Source organism: Candoia aspera, chromosome 1, assembly GCF_035149785.1.
Source record: "Candoia aspera isolate rCanAsp1 chromosome 1, rCanAsp1.hap2, whole genome shotgun sequence".
Classification (NCBI taxonomy): domain Eukaryota; kingdom Metazoa; phylum Chordata; class Lepidosauria; order Squamata; family Boidae; genus Candoia; species Candoia aspera.
In genome coordinates, this window is record NC_086153.1 from 5,960,690 (window position 1) to 5,981,887 (window position 21,198).

At 46.3% G+C, this 21,198-nt stretch overlaps 1 protein-coding gene across 2 annotated transcripts in view; it reads right to left on the minus strand.

Annotated features, from left to right (window-relative positions):
• PPM1D (protein phosphatase, Mg2+/Mn2+ dependent 1D) overlaps nt 1-20,408 on the minus strand; it is a 44,797-nt gene extending 24,389 nt beyond the window's left edge. The window contains exons 1-3 of one of the 2 annotated variants that reach the window (XM_063296689.1): nt 19,640-20,408; nt 10,245-10,470; nt 3,391-3,515 (exon numbers count right to left, since the gene is read on the minus strand). In XM_063296689.1, the coding sequence (XP_063152759.1) occupies nt 3,391-3,515; nt 10,245-10,470; nt 19,640-20,054 (766 nt within the window). In that variant the 5' untranslated portion in view covers nt 20,055-20,408. Of the gene's footprint in view, nt 1-3,390; nt 3,516-10,244; nt 10,474-19,639 lie in introns of both variants that reach the window. The other variant, XM_063296680.1, reaches the window with a different exon arrangement.
• Between the last annotated feature and the right edge of the window lie 790 nt (nt 20,409-21,198).

The window sequence follows — 21,198 nt, forward strand, 5'->3', positions numbered from 1 at the left end:
GAGTAATCGTGAAAGTGCAGCCAGCCAGAAAGAAGATGTTAAATGGGAAAAGCAAAACCAACAGGGAAAGAGATTTTTCTCATTTGACACTGAAGGCCAAAAAAAGAAGAACATCCTCAAGTGAAAAAAAGGAAGTTGCCGATACTGAATCCAGATGCCCCCAGATGGAGCAGGGAGAGATTTCTGGCAAGGTAAAACAGATTCACATCTGCGTTAGCATAAACGATATATACTCAGAATGAGAGACTGTCAGGCCAGATTCCAAACAAAGCAACAGCCACTGTATGACGGCAAAAAACCTTCGGTGTAGCAGTATAGCTTAACCATAGGCCTCAATCAACCACAATAGGGATATCTTCCTACAGGTACTCCTCAACTTATGACCATTTGTCTGGCGACTGTTCAAAGTTACGACGGCGCTGGAAAAAGTAACTTGCAACTGGTCCACACACGACCATTGCAGTGTTCCCCTGCAGTCACGTGATCAAAATTTGGGCGCTTGGCAACCAGCATGTATTTACGATGGTTGCAACATCCCGGGGTCACGTGATCACCATTTGCAACCTTCCCAGCCAGCTTCCAACAAGCAAATTCAACGGGGAAGCCAGATTTGCTTAACGACCACAGTGATTTGCTTAATGACCGTGGCAAGAAAGGTCATAAAATCGGGTGTGGTCATGTGATGCCTCACTTAATGACTACACCACTTAACGATGAGTTTTCTGCCCCAGTTGTGGTTGTAAGTTGAGGACTATCTGTATTATGATGGGCCTTCTCTTCTTGGTTAAATTTTACTGACTGTAGGAGATTGTGCAGATTTCTGTTGAGAAGCGTCAGCAAAGCATTGCTGGATCATACCCAAAGATCTGAAATGCCTAATTTCCCTCAGAAGCAACCAGAGATATCTTAGATGGCACAAAAGAAGAAAATTGTTTTCTCTCAGCAAGACATGTATTGCACAAAGAGACGTCTTTTCAAATATTGTCACCAGATATGGTTGGGGAGTGGGGAGGAATTTTTTTTGCAGAATAAAGGTCTGTTCTGCACGAAGCCAAATGCATCACAGCACACTTGTTAATGCCTTAGTCCTAATCGGGAACCACATCAGGAATTCCCTAATTCACAGGCAGTAACAATGCTACGCTCACTTCCAGTCCCAACACAATGCCAACAACCCAGAGAGCTTGAGAAGGTGACTTCACTTGCCAAAGTATATAATTAAAACACTAACCATCTGCTCGGGTCCATCTGCTTTCGTTTCCTTGCAACAAAGCACCATTTGCTTTGTTGCAAGGGGGAACCATTTTGCCACGCAATTCTCTGCCAAAGGAGTTCCTAAACCAGCCTTTCTCAGCTTTTTGACCCTGCAGGAACCCTTGAAATATTTTTCAGGCCTCAGGGAACCCCTGCACATTCAGGCTCCAATATAGGCCGGAAGGTACAACATTATTATATTCGTTTCATGGGTAGGCCTGTATAGATGCACCAACAGTGTTCCTAAACTAAAAATAAAGAATGAAACTTACCTCTTTAAGGTGAAGTGGCCCAAATTTGAAATAATTTTTTAAATAAATTGTGATCTCCCAGGGAACCCCTAGTGACCTCCCATGGAACCCAAGGATGCCATGGAACCCTGGTGGAGAAACCCTGTCCTAAACCATGCACACCGCTTCAGGCCTCCCCTTCCTCATTCAAAACTAGGCTGCCAGAAGCCTAGTTCATCCTACAATGTAACTTCGGGCATTCCCCAGGAGGAAAATGATCTGTATCTCTATTGTGGAGAAAGCAGGGAATGAGCACATCATGTCCTAGAGACGGGAGAAGCGATTCCTCCAGAATTTCCTACAATTCTGAGAATGGCAAGGAAAGGGAAACCTTTCCTTTGCAACCTCACAGATGCCATAAAGCAGTGTTTTTCAACCTTGGCCACTTTAAGATGTGTGGACTTCAACTCCACACATGGCTGGCTGGGGAACTCCGGGAGTTGAAGTCCACACATCTTAAAGTGGCCAAGGTTGAGAGACACTGCATTAGAAGACCCAAATGATGGGGGGATAGTGGCTTAACAGTTCTTGTGCAGAACAGCTTTCCATTCTCAAATAGACCGTGGTGGCTTTTGTTGCATCAAGACTCTGATGGCCACCTGAGCCCTAGAAAGGGGAGGGGGCAGCAGCAGGCCAGATAGCAAAGCAGGAGACCAAAAGCTGGTCCCCCTTGAGAGAGAAAGACAAAGCAAGCAGCTGATCAAAATCAAAACAAAGCTTGGTCTACAAACAAGAAAAAACTAGGAGGAAAGAGACAGAGCACCACAAGTTCAGATGTAAACAAGAGCTTTGATTCAAACTAGGCATCTGCAAATGTCACCGAGATTGAGCAGATCTCCCTCACAAAGGTGGGAATGGCTATATATATATATATTTTTGGGAGGGGTTGGCTAATTCCCCACACACACACCCTGCCCCAGCCAGCACCCACTGTTCTGGGGATCTCCAAAGCAGACTTTCCATTTAATTGATGCCTCTCCTTCAGATGAAGTGAAGATCATTCTTAATTCCTTACAGGGGAGGCTCTTAGCTGCAGGATCCCAGTTAATACTACCAAACCATAAATTTATTATTTGCACGGTGCCACTCTGCTCACCGGAAGCCTCTGCAATGTAAAAAGTACGCACGTCGGTTTACTATTTACAATCAGATAGGGGGGAAAGTGCAGTTAAACAAACAACAAATCTCATCTGAAACGTTGAAAGGCCAAGGAAGAAAAGCAAACAAAATCAAAACTTAAATCTTTGCTTGTCAAATAAAAAGAAAGCTTCTAAGGAAGCACTGAACCCAAGCCCACTGGTGCTCTGGCCCAGCCCGAGGGGAAGCAGCAACATTTTGGGAGTCCATGTCCCACTGACCTCAGCCAGCGTGGCCAATGGCCAGGCAGGATGGGAGTTGTGCTCCAAAATATCCATATGAAGTATGGCAACTCCATCTTCCCCAGTCAGCCCAAGTGGGCTGGGGATGATGGTTGCTGCAGTCTAGCACTTCTGGAAGGTGCCAGAGAGTATGTCTGGACAAACTTCTCTGGAGTAAAGGCTTACTTCAGACAATTCTCCCAACTCTTACATCACCTTTCCCACTGAACTGTTTTGACATCCAGGCAGGTGAAAAATCGATTCTTTCCCACAAACCTTCCATTGAAAAATTCACATTTGCATAGTTCTCCCCCTGCTCTGCTTTTCAAGGTCGTTATTCTACCCCTTCTTTGGAAAAAAAGTAAAGCACAGAACCAAGAACCCGGAATGAATGATTACAGGCCCTTCCCCAAAGGGGGATAACTCTGCCTATCAACCAGTAAATATTGCTGCCTGTCACTTCCTTCCTCTCCCCAGAGGCTACTCACCAAGGGCCCGGGCCACTGCCAGGAAGGGAATCTGGTCGATAACGGTGCTTCGTCGCACAGGACCATTGTGAGTCAGACGAGGCCGTTTCCACACAACCCGATTCACGCCGGATTTATTGATCACGCTAAAACAATTGGAGAGAACAGAGGGGAGAGAGGAATTAAACAAAGGGTATAGGTGGAATCCCAAGTTTAAGGTAAAGGTAAAGGTTTCCCTTGACGTAAAGTCCAGTCGAATCCGACTCTAGGGGGCGGTGCTCATCTCCGTTTCTAAGCCTTGGAGCCGGCGTTGTCATAGACACTTCCGGGTCATGTGGCCAGCATGACGACTCGGAACGCCGTTACCTGCCCGCTGAAGCGGTACCTATTGATCTACTCACATTTGCATGTTTTCGAACTGCTAGGTGAGCAGGAGCTGGGACGAGCAACGGGAGCTCACCCCGCCGCACGGTTTCGAACCGCCGACCTTCCGATCGGCAGCTCAGCAGTTTAACCCGCAGTGCCACCGCGTCCCTATTTAAGAGAAGTTTAAGTTTAAGAGAAATGAATATTCCAAAGCATTTGTATTAAACACATTTCTACAATGTGCAACTCAAGGTGCTGGGCGAAACCTATAAATCCCTACATGGCATAGTCCTGGTTAACTGAGAGACTGCCCATCTCCCATAACATCTGCCCAGCTGGCTGGGGAATTCTGGGAATGGAAGTCCACGCATCTTAAAGTTGCCAAGTTTGAAAAATGCTGGTCTAGATGGCTATCCATATACATTTTTAAATGAATAAATAAAAATTGTGCAGCAGGAATGGTGGTGGCAATCAATTTAATTTGGATCCTACTTTTCTGCCAGGGATATTGTGTCCGTCTGTCACATATTATCTTAAGAATTAATCAAGGGTTGGCGCGCTCCGGGTTCCTTCGATTCAACAATGTCATCCAGTCTGCCCTCTGGAACGAGGTTCCCCGCAAGATCCAGATGGCCCCCACTCTGCTGTTGTTCACATGACCACGAGGACCTGGCTCTTCACCCAGGTCTTTGGCGAGGCAGCGTGAGACCCCCCACTTCACTGCCCTCGCCATCTTCTGTCTTTTACCCTTTTTCTTCCTCTTATTGGTTGTATCGGAATGTCTTTGTTTCGATCGTTGTGAGCTGATTTTGGTTGTTAGGAATTGGGCAACATACAAGTTTAATAACAAATAAATTAGGTAAATGTATTTTCTGTGTGAAGGCTTCTCAAAAACACTCAATGGGAGCTGCAGCAAAACCTTGCTGCATGGACGTCTGTTCAGAGTCCTAGTTCTTCCGTTTGACAGGGTCAGCCTGATTATGCATGGCTGCGGAGCCATTTCAAGTCACACTGAGCAGTTTTAGGGGCTTTTCCAGAAAAAGGCATATTTCATGCCAAGAAAACTGCATGGTTAGCCTCTCTATAAGCCACTAGGAGCCAAGGTCAACTCAGAAGGTGCTCTAACTCTTTCTCTTTTTCTTATACTTTGGAAACTTTAATGCCACAGAAATACACGGGAAGTGCAAGGGTGATGCTTGCACCCAAACACTGGATGTAGAGGAAGTTGTAATTGACACGATGCCAAACCCTTGTAGGGCGCACACCAACAGACAGACTGCTGAGCAAACAGTGCAATTTATAATTCGGCAAAAGTGGGGAGCCAGCTGAGCAAAGAGGAGACAAAGGCAAAGGGAAATTTTTAACGGTTTCTGCAGTTCTTGATGACGACTCCTGGGATTTGCCCCTAATATTTTAAGTGTGAATATTCCAGGATTGCACACACAGTAGTGCCATAGCGTAAGATTCAGAATTTAGGGAAATTCCTTGCTTTTTTTAAGATCATAACCACATTTCTAGGCCCAAAGGTTCCATAGTGACGGCGTTCAAAATATCTGGGCAATGCCCATCGCTGGAAGCGCCAATGAAGCATCTGCAAGCATCACTCTGCCTGGAGACCCTTCCTCTGACGTCTTCTAAGAGTTCACGCCCCACCGGGCTTTCTTTTAGGTGTTTTGATTTATTTTAACTGCTTTGAGTTACAAGAAATGAATGGGAACCTACAGTTGCTTTTTCAAACGGATACCCCTTCCACATGTATGCTGATCGATGCCCCCACTAAAGACAAGATCCTTTCTCCTTGGGGTGGCAGCTGCTTTAAGAGCAGTAACTGAATCACGAAGACGGTGGGTGGAATTTAATTGCCTAGGCTTGTCCCCAAACCAGAAACTAAGATGATCCTCAGTATCCTCCCCTCCCTTCCTCGCCATACCTGGAGCACTACAGATCACCCAACGAACAGAAGAGAGAGGCAGAGGCTGAGAGATTCGGGCAAAGCATACAGGATGGGTACAGGCAGAAGAGTCATGCTCTCAAAAGCCCCTGCTCTCCACCACCAAGCAGCAAGGACTGGCGGCGGGCCAAGACAAGCCACTGCAGGAAAGGGAAGGCGGCCACGCATCGCAAACCCACCAAGGAAAGGGCCAAAGGGTTAAGGGTGCAAATGCTTTGGTTTACTTCTAAGTGGTTCCATATTCTTTAAATATGGTTATCAGAATGGCTTTTGAAGGGTTTAGATGGACCCTTTTGCTTTCTGAATAGCACTTTTATTTTTGGTAAAAGCATATTATAAAGAGGTTTATCAGGATAGCTTTTTAAGGGTTTAGATGGATGCTTTGGTTTTTTGGACAACACTTTTAAGGATATTAACAAAGCTACCTTTCTATATATATTACAGTAATAAGATGTAGGCAGGTTATTTCTGTTAGTTAATTGGCAAAGGGGAATCAAATTATAGTAAAGAAGGATAATATTTAACAGTTTACTTATTAGGTGAAAAAGTATGTTTGAAGGGTTGTTTTATGTTTGTGAAATGGGAGGGAGAATTGCTTTAGAGGGGAAAGTTGCACTGAGGATTGAAATGTTTTATAGAAATAATGTTTATCATAGTTTAAGTTGGAGTAAGAGATAGATATTGATTTATGTATACCTTTGTCATAGAAGCTCGGATGGCACTGTTGTCTTCTTTGTAATTTCACACCTTTTTAGGTTTTTTTTCTTGTAGGTTTTTTGTTTGGTGCGCTTTATATCTGATTTACAAGTTTAAAAAATTTAATAAAGTTTTAATGAAAAGGAAAAAGAAAAGGGCAGAAGGACTCGATCCCGGGATTGCTTCAATTGCTGGAGGGCCAGGCGTTTGAGATGAGGTGCCCGGTGAATTTGGAGGATCCTGCATGACGCCAATCTGTTTCTCCCCAAGCAACTTTGCTCATTCAAATCTCACCCTCAGGGGCAGGCTGCCAAGAGGGCTGTAGAGACACAAAAGGCGGGGATGTCCGGGGGAACCCCAGACGCTTCCAAAGCACAGCTAAAAACAAAGGCAGGAGACCAACCCCCCTCGTTCTCATGCCTCCTTCTCCCCAAAGCAAAAGAAAACTTCCAAAAAAAAAAAAAATAGGAAGACAGGGAGAGTGGAAAAGCCAGTTGGAATACATTTCAGGTTGCAGGATTCTGCAGGAAGGAGGCACAGCCAATTCTGAACAAGACGGTTTGCGTTTAGTGTAGGGAATGAAGGCACCCTGCAGCATTTTATTGCCGATGTCCCCCTCCTTTGGAGGGAGAAAGTGTTGAAAAATAAGGTGAGGTCCCTGAACTCCATGCAGAAGGGGAAACTACTGGGCTTTGTATATCGTGCACCGCCATGGCTTCCTGAATAAACCATAACTGGCTAGGCTTACCCAGCATACTAAGCCAAAATCGTGGTTTGCAATGCACAATTGAGCTCACATCGTACAGGGAACCAAAACCAAGCAAACCACACCATGGCTCAGCTTCTTGTCGTAGTACCAAGATCTAAGATTGCCAAGATCTTCATAGAACAAACAGACTGCGGGACTGAATCCTGGCATAAAACTAAGAGACTCCCCCCGCACCAAAAAAACTAGAACTCAGCAACTTGGGTGAATCTACCCTGGATCTACATTAGGGTAGATTTCGAAACAATCACGGAGCAGCTGACAGGCCTTCCCCCGTTTTTGCGTGCACTTAACATCTTCAACCTAATGATGGAGCAGAGAGCGCTGAAAAGTCATTTCTATGCCTCCAACTAGGTTCCTCAGTTTTGGGGGGCTGATGGGTACGTTGGGAACACTGAGGGCCAGTTCTTTATTTTTAGTTATTTTGTTTTATTAAACTGCCCAAACCAAAAGGTGGTTTACGATGAAACACAGGAAAAAAAATACAATTTGAATAAAAACGTATGCAATCAAATCAAGTCAAAAGCAAAACAAAAAGACCAGCGGGAAGGCAGCCATTCAACATCTAAAACAATATGAATTCAAAGACAATTAAGAGCCAATTAAAAAGCCTGGGGAAACTGAAATGTCTTCCCCTGGCACCGAAATGATGCTAATGTGGGTGCCGGGCAAGTCTCCCTGGGGAGGGAATCCTACGAATGAGGTCCCACTGCAGAAAAGGCTCCCCCTCTTGTAGAGACCCATCTCACCTCCTTTCGGGGGTGGGGGGATCTGGAGGAGGCACTCTGCCATTGCAGAATATAATTTTTCCTTCTGGAAGGACTTTGGCTCTTCTCCTTAAACTAGCACATTACTTTCCCAGCCCTGCATCATCTGAAATGGCTATTACTAACTTCTCAAGCTCAGACAGTATTCGCATTAGTTCCCGTCTTTTGCAAAACGGGTGCCTCCTGGCCCTTCCAAACTTAGACAGGTCCCTCATCTTATACACTCACAGAGGGTGATGCCTGGATGGCCCAAATAATAAATTGCACATCAGCTCCATGGATAAATAACTAATCAGCAGAGAGAGGGAGATGGAGGGAGGAAATGAGAGACCAACGAACTGCATATTATGATTTCTGGTGCAAATTAGGCTGGTAACCAGTGAACACCTACTCAGGAGTGGACGCAATCAATGACCTGTTTAGACATGATCTCAATATCTACTGGAATCTGTTGGAGCAAAAAATGAAAGGTCCGCTGAAGAGATGATAGAAGAGGGAAGGGAGAGAGATGAGGGAGCAAGCAAGAGACTGACTTTCACTAAACCAGAATCCTCAGCTTTTAATTCAAAGGCAGCCAACTTAACTGTAGAAGGCAGAGGGAGTGGCCTTGAGGGACAGGAGGAAGAGCTGCTACCAAGGCAACAGATAAAAGGGGCCTGAGCCCAGGCCAGGGCCGCAACTAGGGTCTATGTCACCCGGGGCAAACGTGGATTCCACACCCATTTTGGCGCCCCCCCCAGTGCTCATTTTGGCGCCCCCCCCAGCGCAGCACCCGGGGCACATGCCCCGCTTGCCCGCCCCCCCAGTTGCGGCTCTGGCCCAGGCCAAGAGAGCAATGTGAGTAAGCGCCTCAGACAAGCCTATCCCTAGTTCACACGAAGATAAAGGGAGGGAGAGAGGGGGCACATTCAGACTTGCAAGATTCGGTTATTCTGTTACTTTACCATAAAAGTAGCATTGGCCTACATGACTTTGGTTTCCTACTCTGGTCTACCTTGAAGGGCTGACATCTACTGGAACGTGTCCAGTGAATCCCTAGGTCGCTGGATCCACTGTCAAACTGCTTTTACTCTACTTTTGAGTGGAAGTTTTTCCTTCCACTCAACTGGAATCTGCCTTCTGGTAATCTAAAAGGGCTGACATCATCACAACAATGGGGAAAAAAAAGGGAAAAGCAAAACAACAGCCATAGTAGCTCCACAACAGAAGAAAGGATATGTTGAAGCTGCAATAAAACCAGCAAGGATCCCAAGGCTGTCTTCCCCATTGGTTATCTCCACTGGGAATGCCAGTGTCATAGTCCAATATGTTTAGAGGATACCAAGTTGGGGAAGAAAATGTATTTGTCTGGAGTGAAGCTCAGCTCTGTCCAAAGTTAAGGGACAGTCCCTCTGTTGTGAGCGAAAAGGGCAGTTTGATAGGAAGCAATTAAAGGAGGCACAGCAGACAGCCAGGATGCCTTCCTGGGCTCAGTCCTGATGCAGTCAGGATACCTCCCCTTGTGTTGAAATTATGAGACTTGGAAAAATCTCACAGCGGCAAAGACACCAGATCAGCGCTTGTTTTCTTCTTATTCTATAAAAATGGGTCATGCGTTGCACTGAGCCATACATAACAGATCTGATTTAGGTTTCACACCTTGCCTGAACCCAACCATTTTATGCAAGAACCCAGACAAATGCGGTTCACTGAACAAACCACAGGGTAAAAAATACTGGCTCAACACAACATAGGAACCCCTCCAATCAGATCTGGCACAAGGCTGTTCCCGAAGCACATTTAAGGCAAAGAACTGCAACTCAGCAATAAAGTACCTACTTGAATATCCCTCTCAAGTTACAGGTAGTCCTTGCTTAACAACCACTTGTTCAGCGACTGTTTGAAGTTGCAACGGCGCTGAATGAGTGGGACTTATGCTGGTCCTCATAGTTGCAGCCATTGAAGCATCCCTGGAGTCACATGTTTGCCATTTGTGATATTCCCTGCCAGCTTCCCACAAGCAAAGTCAATGGGGAAGCTGGTAGGAAGTCACAAGTCATGGTCACATGAGGTCCTCACTTAACGACCTGTCGTGATTCACTTAACAGCAGCAACCGGAAGTGCCGGAACTGTTGTCACTAAGGGGCGCGGTCATGTGCTTTACAACCGCATCACTTAGCAATGGAAATTCTGGTCCCAATTACCCTCATTAAGTGAGGACACATACATTATTTTGCACAATGATGTCATGACGCAAGTGATATCATTTTGATGTTATCATAGCTTCTACCAGAGGCCTATTATTGTAAAAAGCAATAAAGATTTGGAACAAGTCAGCTAGATTTATTACCTGCCCCCAAGACCTTCAATCCGCTGCCTCTCCTTTGGGAGCTCAGGTTTGTGATCCTGCGTCACCTCCACGGCCCGGACATAGTCATCTTTGGGGTCATCCTGGACTCCAAGAACCACACCTGAGTCCCCGACATGAGCCACGTACATCTTCGAACCCCGGATTATTACCACACTGGCTGTCGTCCCTGATGTGCTCGGAAGACCTGTCAGAGTCTTGGGCCATTCTGCTGCAAAGGGGGAGAATAACTGTAAGTTATGTAAACTCTACAAAGGGTTCGTCCACAAGGATACAATGCGCAACATAAAGCAGATGGACAGGTATCTCTTTGCCCAGGAGAAACAAGAATATTCCACAGGAGACCAGCTTTCAAATACTTCTCTCGTTTTCTTTCGGATTGCCAGAGTTATCCTCACTAGTGCTTAACTCTGACTTAATGGGAACAGATTTGACAAAATATCCAAGTACAACATTCTGTATTTTACAAGGACTAACAGCCTCCATTTAGTTTTCTCGATAAAATAGTTAAGAGCAGAGACATCGCACTGACAACAAAGGTCTGCATAGTTAAAGCAATGGTGCTCCCCGTAGTAACATATGGCTGCGAGAGCTGGACCATAAGGAAGGCTGAGAGAAGGAAGATGGATGCTTTGGAACTGTGGTGTTGGAGGAAAATTCTGAGAGTGCCTTGGACTGCAAGAAGATCCAACCAGTCCATCCTCCAGGAAATAAAGCCAGACTGCTCACTTGAGGGAATGGTATTAAAGGCAAAACTGAAATACTCTGACCACATAATGAGAAGACAGGACACCCTGGAGAAGATGCTGATGCTAGGGAGAGTGGAAGGCAAAAGGAAGAGGGGCCGACCAAGGGCAAGATGGATGGATGATATTCTAGAGGTGACGGACTCATCCCTGGGGGAGCTGGGGGTGTTGATGACCGACAGGAAGCTCTGGCATGGGCTGGTCCATGAAGTCATGAAGAGTCGGAAGCGACTAAATGAATAAACAACAATAGCCTCTGATATATTTTCAACATTTAATTTGTCTCCTGCAGAGATCCAGAATGGAAGTGAAAAAAACACAAGGACTATCCATTTATATGCTACTTCAACAGGGCCACAGAAAGTCTGTTTGCTACAGAGCCTGACATTGTACAGCATGTTCGACTGGAACGTATTTAAGTCATAAACCATTCACCCGCATCCATCTTCTCCAAAGCACTTTTTAAAAATAGATTCTACTTCTCAAATATAAAATTAAAAGCAAGCATGCTTGATGATTATAAACTAAAAAAGGGAAGGAGGTTGCCAACTGAATGAGCAGGATTAGATTTCTGGCAAATGTATTTGTGAAATACATTGTGAAGTCAAAGGACAGAAGTGGGATCAAGACACCCAAGGAAAGGAATATGGGGGACTCATTATGGGGCCCTAAGAGTGCCAAAGATGTACTCCACTACTATTTTTCACAGCTGTGAAGTATTTCGCAGCACACAAAGCACTGACGTATCCCCTATCTATAACTCTTTAAAGCAGCTATATCTTTTTTCAGGATCATAGGCAGGAAAAGGGGTGGCTGTTTTAAAGACTTGCAGGTAAGCACTACATTCTTGCTCCTGGGTACTTTGAATCCCTTATCTGGGATCTAACCTGCACAGCCTATTTGTATTTTTATTTATTTTTTATTTATCAGATTTGTCACTGCCCATCTCCTCCCACCAGAGGGACTCTGGGCGGTTTGCAACAAAACGGTCACAAAAACAATAAATACATAAAAATACACTATAAAACAGTTACACATCGCTAATAAATATAAATAAAAATAAAGTCCAGATGGCTATGATCTCATTCAGTCTTTGTGTGGAATGGGTAATTCAAGAGTACTAGCCAACCCCAAGCATGACTATTCTCCTCTCCACCCCAGGCCAGGTGGCAGAGCCAGGTCTTCAAATTCCTCCGGAAGGCCGGGAGCGATGGGGCCAACCTCACCTCTGGGGGCAAGATGCTCCAGAGGGCAAGAGCTACTGCAGAGAAGGCCCACCTCCTGGACCCCGCCAGGTGGAATTCTCTCACCAATGGGGTCCGCAGCATGCCCTCTCTGCACGATCGAGTGGGACGGGTTAATGTGATGGGGAGGAGACGGTCCCTCAGGTAACTCGGTCCCATGCCATGTAGGGCTTTAAAGGTGATAACCAACACCTTGAATTGGACCCAGAAGCAAACTGGTACCCAATGCAGTTCATGCAGCAAAGGTGTTATACACCTAGGGGTGCCAAAAATGGCCCGCGCAGCTGCATTCTGGACCAGCTGAAGCTTCCGGATACTCTTCAAGGGTAGCCCCATGTAGAGCGCATTGCAGTAGTCTATATGGGGGATAACAAGGGCATGAGTGACCGTTCGAAGGGCCTCCCGATCCAGGAAAGGGCATAACTGGCGCACAACACATCGTTTTCATACTGAACTATGAAAGATAACACCTTCGGGTAACTGGCTGGATCTGTGCATTGCACTAAAAGAGAGGCATACATCTTATTTTGGCACAGAAGCTGCCTTTTCAGCTGGCTAGGAAAATTAACACTCCACAAAGTGGACGGAAAAAGGACCAAAGAAATGAGCAAGGCCAAGCAAAACAAAATCTAAAATTGGATTTCAAACTTGGATTTCTTAGCAAGGTTTATTGAGATAGAAGGGATGGGCTACAAGAATTCCAGCCGAAGTTCTAACGGTCCTCCTATGAGCCACAGTGAGGAGGCAGATCTCTTTGCTGATAATGGGGAAACCTAGAGCTGGTTCTTTATTTAACAGTCGCAAGAACTTTCTGGAAACCAACTCTTCTGGCACCGATCAACCCTGTCTATCCTCAAACGTTGAGAAGGACCAGATCTTGTTAGCATCTATATAGGAGACCATCAAGAAATACCACAGTGGTGAAAAGATTGGGAAGTAAGAGAGAAAAAGTGTCCCTGAAGGAGGCAACACCAAAGCACTTCTCTACTGTTCACAAAAAAATCATGGTTGGGTTAATGAGGTCACCAGAAGTGGCGTGACATGGTCCAATTTCAAGGAACCATTTAGTTCTTGTCATGCAAGTATCAGTTGTAGAGAAAAAACATGGTGGGAAATCCATGTCTTCACATGTTGATGTACTACAGCTCCCATCAGTCTTCCTCACCAGCCACACTGTTTGGGGATTTTGGACATCATAGTTCAGCAAAACCTGGAGGACCACAGGTTCCGCATTCAGGAGGACTGTTGGCCTACCATGCTTTAAAAATTATTCAGTCACTATTTTTACACATAGCACTATGCTATGGTTCATTTACTGCTCAATCTACTGAATAAACCACAATGGTTAGATTCCCACCAGGGGAATTAGCCGCAAATTGCAGTGATGCAGAAATTATGACCTACAACAGGCATGTCCACAGGTGTGTCTATGTGTGTCAAAATACTCAAGACAGCTCCCACAACCACATAATCAAAGACACTCCCCTTTCTTACATGTGTTGTTATATATATCACATATAAAAGGGAGGGGCTTCAACAGAGTAGTCACAGCTGCCATACTGACTTTTTTGACCCCACCCATGGATGCCCCTGACCCTCACACCGACCCCATCAGGTAAATGCCTCCATTATATATTTGCATCCCATGCCCCCACCTAAGTACATCAATCATCGCATTACCTTCCTTTAGCAGCTGCTCATGGTTCATGATGCATTCATACATTCATGTCCTAACTGTATCATGGTTCATGATATAACTAAGCCATTATGTTGCTTATACTGCAGGGACAGAGTGGTATTACAGAGATTGCTATCTACAGCACCCAGTCTATCCCAGGAAGCATGGCCAATAACAAAGGATGCTGGGAATTGTAGTTCAGCAACTTCTGGAATGCCATGGGTGGCTTCCTTCAGCTTGGTGTCCTACATGACTGGAAGCACTGAAATTCACTCACACAGGAATGTTTTATCTCTGCTGTCATTCTTAATTCTCTTGATCCTGAGATCCATTTAGAACTTATGAACACCCCCTCTAAAAGCCACGTTTGCAAAGCTGTTGCTGTTCATCACTGAGATTTGCAGTGACAAGAAGGGTCTCAAGGTCATGAAACAAAAAATAACTGCTTCCCTGGCCTTGGGACACACTGGCCTGGAATGATCCAATGGTTCCCACAGAGGTTTTCTTGCATCAGCTCAGGAAAGTACAACTAGTTGTAGGCTTCTCCCCTGGAACTCAAGAAGGGTTCTTTCTGCTGGCTATGCCTTTCAGCCCATCTCTGCCGTGAGTGGGAAGAGGGCAACCCTATACATGTCAAAACATGAGTATCTAGGGCAGCCTTTCTCAACTGAGGTTCCACAAGTGATCATGACTGAAAAGAAAAATAATTATCTACTCAAAAGAGCATTGAGTAGAGCAATTATTGGATTATTATACCTACAATTTACTGATCACACTAACATACTGTGAGCTGTAGATTTAATAACTTTTAGGCAAGGCTTCCCTGAGACCTGAAAATTATTTCAAGGGTTCCTCCAGGGTAAACAGGTTGAGAAAGGCTGGTCTACAGTCTTCTCCCCATTAAGCCTCTAGGCCAGTGTTTCTCAATTTTAGCCACTTTAAGGTATGTGGACTTCAACGCCACACTTCAACTTCAAGCTGGCTAGGGAATTCTGGGAGTTGAAGTCCACACACCTTAAAGTGGCTAAGGTTGAGAAACACTGGCCTAGGATGTTTGCACGCTTAGATACCTAGAGCAAGCCAAGATGGGGTCACGGATGTCATGACATCATCGCACAAATTAATTTGTGTCATTTGTTCAAAGCCGCCCATCTCCCCCAATGGGGGACTCCTGAGATTACATTGTCCCAATCAAGTTATAGCCCTATAACTAAAAACCGAATCTGCCTTTTTTGTAGCCATGATATGCTGCTGACTCATATTCATATTTTAAGTAAACTAAATTAATTTTATTTTTTTAAAAAAAATCAATCCTCCCCCAACTTGGATTTTAACCTTCAAATGGTGTGCACTGAAGGAATATATCAGTGTTTCTCAACCTTAGCAACTTTAAGATGGGGGGACTTCAACTCCCAGAATTCCCTGACCAGCCATGCTGGCTGGGGAACTCTGGGAATTGAAGTCCATACATCTTAAAGTTGTCAAGCTTGAGAAACACTGAATATGTATTACTGAATGCGCTGGGTTCCTCTATTTTATTTATTTGACTTTTTTCTGCATTATCACTTCAAATCAGACTGAAAAAGCAGGAAAAATTGGACCACAGCCTCAAGAATCCTGTGATACGTAAAATTAACCCCCCAGTAAAATCAGCAAGTTACTTAAGGCTACCTTCCCCACTGGGCACATTCTGGGAATTCTGAGTTTTGTCGCAAGTGCAAGGTGTGATTTAACAAGGAGACAACAAAGTGGCAGGAAACAATTAAGGGAGACACAGCAGACAGACTGCATGCCATCTTATCCCCAATGGGCTTAGGATGCATCCGTCCTGTTGAAACTATAAAAAGATTTAGCATTTCCTCTCCTTTCTTTTCCCCCATTGCACTGCTTCACACACTGCCCGAAGCCTAATGCAGCCTGTCTGGTTTATTTGGGCATTTTGTACAAACCCAGCCATTGTGGCTCACTCAAGAAACCACTAGGAAGAACATCATGGCTTAGCATGAAGTAAAACACCTCTTCTCTGGGATTCTAGCATCCGATACCGAAATATAGAATTCACACAAGCGAAATACGAAAGAGTCCATTTACAATTTACATTAATTTAAGCTCGACGTTAATTTAAGCTCCACCATAAGCTTACCCGCATCTCTCTTTTCCCCTTCTCAAAATTCTGGAGTTTACAAATTGTCACTTCTATTTTAAAGCCAGTTTGCCCATCATTCTCATCTAACTAAGCATTAATCTTTAGGAAATGGAAATAGGTCAGCTCAAAACTCTGCTTTACAATGGTGGCTGTATCTACTAACAATGGTTTTAGACTTAGTAAAGCAGCTTTGGTCTGAAATTCACACCTACTGGCCATTGCCGCAAACAACAATAAGCCACAGCCCGTTCAACTAACCAGAGTGGGCTGGTTCACATGGCACATTAAGCTAAAACCAAACTTTCATGGCTTGAAGTTGCGTGGGACCCTGGCAATCCATAGAACCAGTAAACTCCATGCCTAGAAGATATAACCAGCCCCTGGTGTCTAAGGAGGTCAAAAAAGTCAAATTACACTTATGAGAATGCAGTTGAAGCCCCTTCTTTTGACATAAGTTGCAACGCGATAAAAAGAGCAAGGTTTCTGTCAGGGCCACCATCTTCACTTTTTTTACTCTTCCAGATGTTGGACAACTGCCTGGGCTACCACTCCACGTCAGGCAAAGCTGACCTAGGGCGACAAGAGACCTCATCTCAGAAAACTTCTGGTACCTCAGTAGCGTTTAGCAGCGCACCACAAGCTGCCATGTTGTTTTCCCACAATGCATCACTCCAAGACAGGCAACACAGCACCCACTAAAAGTTGTCATGTCAATTCCCACAATTCCCAGGAGCAATTCTAAAGGTGGGGTGTCCAAGGGCATTGTGGAAGATTTAACAGGACAACTAGAATCTACTTGTTCTGATAAAACTGCGGTTTGGCGTAGAAGGACTTAAAGAACATCACGGTCTCCAATCCCAGTTGAGGAGTGAAACTTGAGAAAGCTGAAATCCAACCATACCCCTTTCTTTATCAAAAGCCTGCATTTGTTATACACATTTGGGCCTCTACCCACCCACCCCGTCCCCCGCTACTAATTCATTCCAGGTTTGTTTTCCAGCGAAGGGCGTCTGCAGCCAATTTTGCAGGACACGGTTTCTACAAAGCACAACCAGGCAGCCAGAGGGCCAAAGGAAAGAGAAAATTACACGTATGAGCTCAGCCTGGGACAATCGTACATACAAGGTCCTCTTAAAATCAGCGGAACGTAATCCTGAGCAGACAGATAAAGGAAGGAACTATACAGACACCCTCACTTTTTAAAATCAACGTAACACAGCAAATGCCTGCTCTGCCAGGCAGCCCCCAATAAAACTTACAATGCCAAAATAAACTTGAAATAAACAGCCATCCCTCAATCTCCTCTGCATCCACCATCAATAATGCTGAGAATGGGACCTTCAAGCTGATTTCTTGCTAAAAGGGTCCTGAGAGCGTTACTTATTTAATTTGGCAGAGGCCATAAAGTAGCCTAAACCATTTCCCACTAAAAATAAAGACACAGATAGAAAGCTGCATGAGTTTTATTTTTTCTGTACATCAGTGCATTACTGTAAAAGGTTAGGGGACAGGATTGCTTTTATTCATTTTAATGGAAGCTGAGAATTCAGAGCTTGAATCCCCTTCAGGGACACCCATTATAGGCCAACCTCACTCTCAGCCTCATTCAGCTTAACCCAAAAAGCCAATGCACACAGACCCCATCGACTTCTTTCAAAAGAGGGTCATGCACGGACTTTGTCAACACCCAAAGGAGAGGAGAGATCCCTAACTGCAACTCCTGAGCAAAATAATTCTATGGGCCCCCATTGTCTCAGTCATAGAGAAAATATTACTGGTGGAACTTGGGTTGCAATACCAACAAGATCCAACACCACACACCCTTGAATGTGAGAATGTAAGAATTCCTTCCCACACTCCAAGTTCTCCCCAAGAATATTTTGGAAAGCCTTTGCTTTTTTTTTCCCCTCCACATGCTTACTTGTATGGATTCAGAAATTCATCCCACGGAGTTCAACAGGACTTATAAGTTAGAAGAATGTATGGTGTGATTCATACTCTTCAAGTGGCCTTAATCTTCATTTGAGCATGCATAATTTGGGGCCAGAAGTCTTTTGGCATTTAATATGGGAGTAAACCTTGCTCTTTGTAGAACACTGGGGCTGGATTCACCCATGATCCTAATACGGTGAAAAAAATTATGAAACAGTCGCTAGATTCTCACAACACGCAAAGCCCAAGCCAAACCACCCCACTGTGGCTTAATGCAATATGGGGTACCCAGCCCTGTGCAGAGAACATGGCTTGCATATAACAGTTCTCAAATTTGGTCTCAGCCAAGGAGCAGGAGGTGAGACGAGTGAAGGCATTCAAGACATTCAACCCATACAGAACATTCCATCAAAGCCCAAAAAGGCCAACCAGGAATGAGGCAATATAAACCCCGCTCTTTCACTTAGTAACTTTCACACAAATCCGTAATGCTGGTTAAGGAACCCCAGAATTTGTAGTTGAACTGGGTCCCAAACCTTAGTATTTGGAGGTCCAACACATCTTGAGGGCAGGAGGTAGGGGAACCCTGGTTCAGACAATCCTGGGCCAGGTTCTACAACCAGTTATATAACATGCAGCTCTCCCTCCTGTCCTTGAAGTCAAGGGGGTGCTTCTGGACTCAACCTATAAGCAGGAACATGGCCACATGTCTGTTCATAAACATCCCGCTCCAGAAGGCCATTGCAAAAACCAGCTATTAAAAACCAGCTAATAATCACAGGACAACTTCCTCTTCCTCCTCCTCCTCCTCCTCCTCCTCTTCTCCTTATTATTATTATTATTATTATTATTTGTTTGGGGTCTAGTGCTAGGAAGAGTATCTTTTAGGCAGATTGTTAATTGTTGTCTAGGTTTTTACTGTACAAAAATACAATTGTATTTTTTATTTTGTAACCCTCGCTGTGTCCAATGGCTGGCGATCTAGGAAACCATGCAGTCCATCCGACCGTCCGTCCGTCCATCCCTGGCTCTTTGTTTTGCTATTACACGCACCCAGCTGGCTTAGGATAATGGGCAAAACAGGATACATTCCGCTTTATGCCCCCAAAACAGCCTTAAACTACTTCTGCTGATCTTATGACTTCGTGCATAAGATGCCCCCCCGCGCACAAAGCAAGCATAAACCAGTTCACATACAATGCGAGAGAGATACGGGTGTGTGGAAGAGCCCCCCCCCCCCGCAATCCTTCAAACCCGTCGACTCGGAAGTAAGTTTCACGGGATTGAATCAATAAAATAAAAACAATACATGGACGGAATCGACCGGTACGCCCGTGCGCCTAGAGTTGCAACGTCGCGTTTACCTTCAGCAAGGGCTGTCATTGAACTCCCCGGGCCTTACTCCCGAGTAGAGAGGGCTGGGTTTCCCAGGGCGCCAAGCTGCCCTTCTCGGGAGCGACCCTCTCGGGGTCCACTCGACCAAGCCAAGAGATCGGGGTTCTTAATGGGGGAGCCCCCGGGCTGCCCCGCTAAGGCAGGCTGCCACCGCGGCCCCCTCGGTCCCCGCTGGGCTTACTCACGAGTCGTCGCGGGCGGGGGAAGGGGCACCCCCCTACCTCCCCGGCACTTACGCAGCTTCTTCCACATGGCGCGGTGGCAGGCGAGGAAGCCCTTGCGCAGCGCCGCGCAGACGGCGGCCGGCTCCTGGGATCGGAAGCCCTTCTGCTTCTTGATGAACGCCCAGAGGTTCTCCCGGGCGAAATGGGCCGCTTCCCGGCCGCCGTGGCCGTCGCAGACGGCGAAGAAAGCCACCGAGCGGGCCGAGCCCGCCGCCCGGGGCGCCGGCACGGAGGGCGCCGCGGCCGGCTCCGTCGGCGCCCCTGCCGCCCGGCCTCCGACTCCCCTCCCGCGGCTCTCGCAGGCGGCGCCCTCCTTCTCCTCCGGCTCCGGCTCCGGCTCCACCAGGATCTGGGTCACGTCCTCCATGTATTTCCTCCCTCCTTGGTCCGAGAAGAGGCTCACCGCCAGCGAGTACAGACCCTCCATACGCAAGGAGACGGGGAGGCTTCTCCCGGACTGGGGGCGCACGCAGCCGCCGGCCTCTTCCCTGCGCCTCGAGCCGCGGGCAGCTGGTGCGGAGCGGGAGGAGAAGGCGATCGGCCCCGCAGGCTCCGATTCCCTTTTTTCCCCCGGCCGCGGCGGCCCGTGACACTTTTCCCCCCTCTCTCTCTTTATTGTTTACACGCGCCGGGAAGGAAGCGGCGACGAGCGGCGGCAGAGGCGCTGTTCTGACATGCCTTCCTCCGCCGCCTCCTCTTCCTCCGCGCGCGCCTGGAACGCTGGCGAGGGGGCAAGAAAGGGAGGGCGACGCGCAACAATCGCCGATGGAACGCTCGGGAGCCCAACGTTCCAGAAGGAGGAGGAGGAGGAGGAAGAGGAGGGACCCCCCGCCCCTTCCCCAACCCCCGCCGGGCGCCGCTCGCCTACAAAGCGTGCCTCCCGCTTTCCCCGCCTGCTCTCCACCCCGGCCCGAAAAGGGGGGGGGCTTCCTTTTTTTTTCCTCCCCGCACTTCTGGAAATAAAAATAAAAGAAGCGTTTCCTTGTCTCGGATGGGTCGTTTGGATTCGTAGCAGCACGGGGTCCGAAGGGGTTCGGGGCTCGCTGGGGCTGTCTCCCCCCCCCTCCCCGCTCCCTTTTTAAAAATACGTTTTATCTCCGGTGAAGTTATTCCGCGGAAAAGGAACTCGGATGAGCGGTGGGGCGAGTTTTATTCCCTCCTGGTCGCAACAGAAACGGGGTTCGAAGCACAAAAGCTAACGTTTGGATTAAAACAGGAGGAAGGGACTCACTGCTTTTACCGAACTGGGTATCCCACATCTTATCGCACCAGCCCGTTTGATGGTCTCCTCTCCTTTCGTGTCAGAAATGCAGGAAACGGGGAAAAAATTAATTCAAAGTTAAAAAGTTAAAAGCATTTAATAAAAATATAAAGTGTATGTAACTCTAGCCCAATGCCAGGCCACGTTGATGGCAGAGGTTTCATTTGATGGTTTCCTAAAGGAAAAGATTTCTCTCTTCTCATCCCACTTTTAAGGTATCAGCTCCGTGGTGAGTCTTATTTCCGACTTCCAGAAATAAATATTCCACTCAGTTTTGTGTCCCCGTTGATACTCCTTTCATCTAAATTCA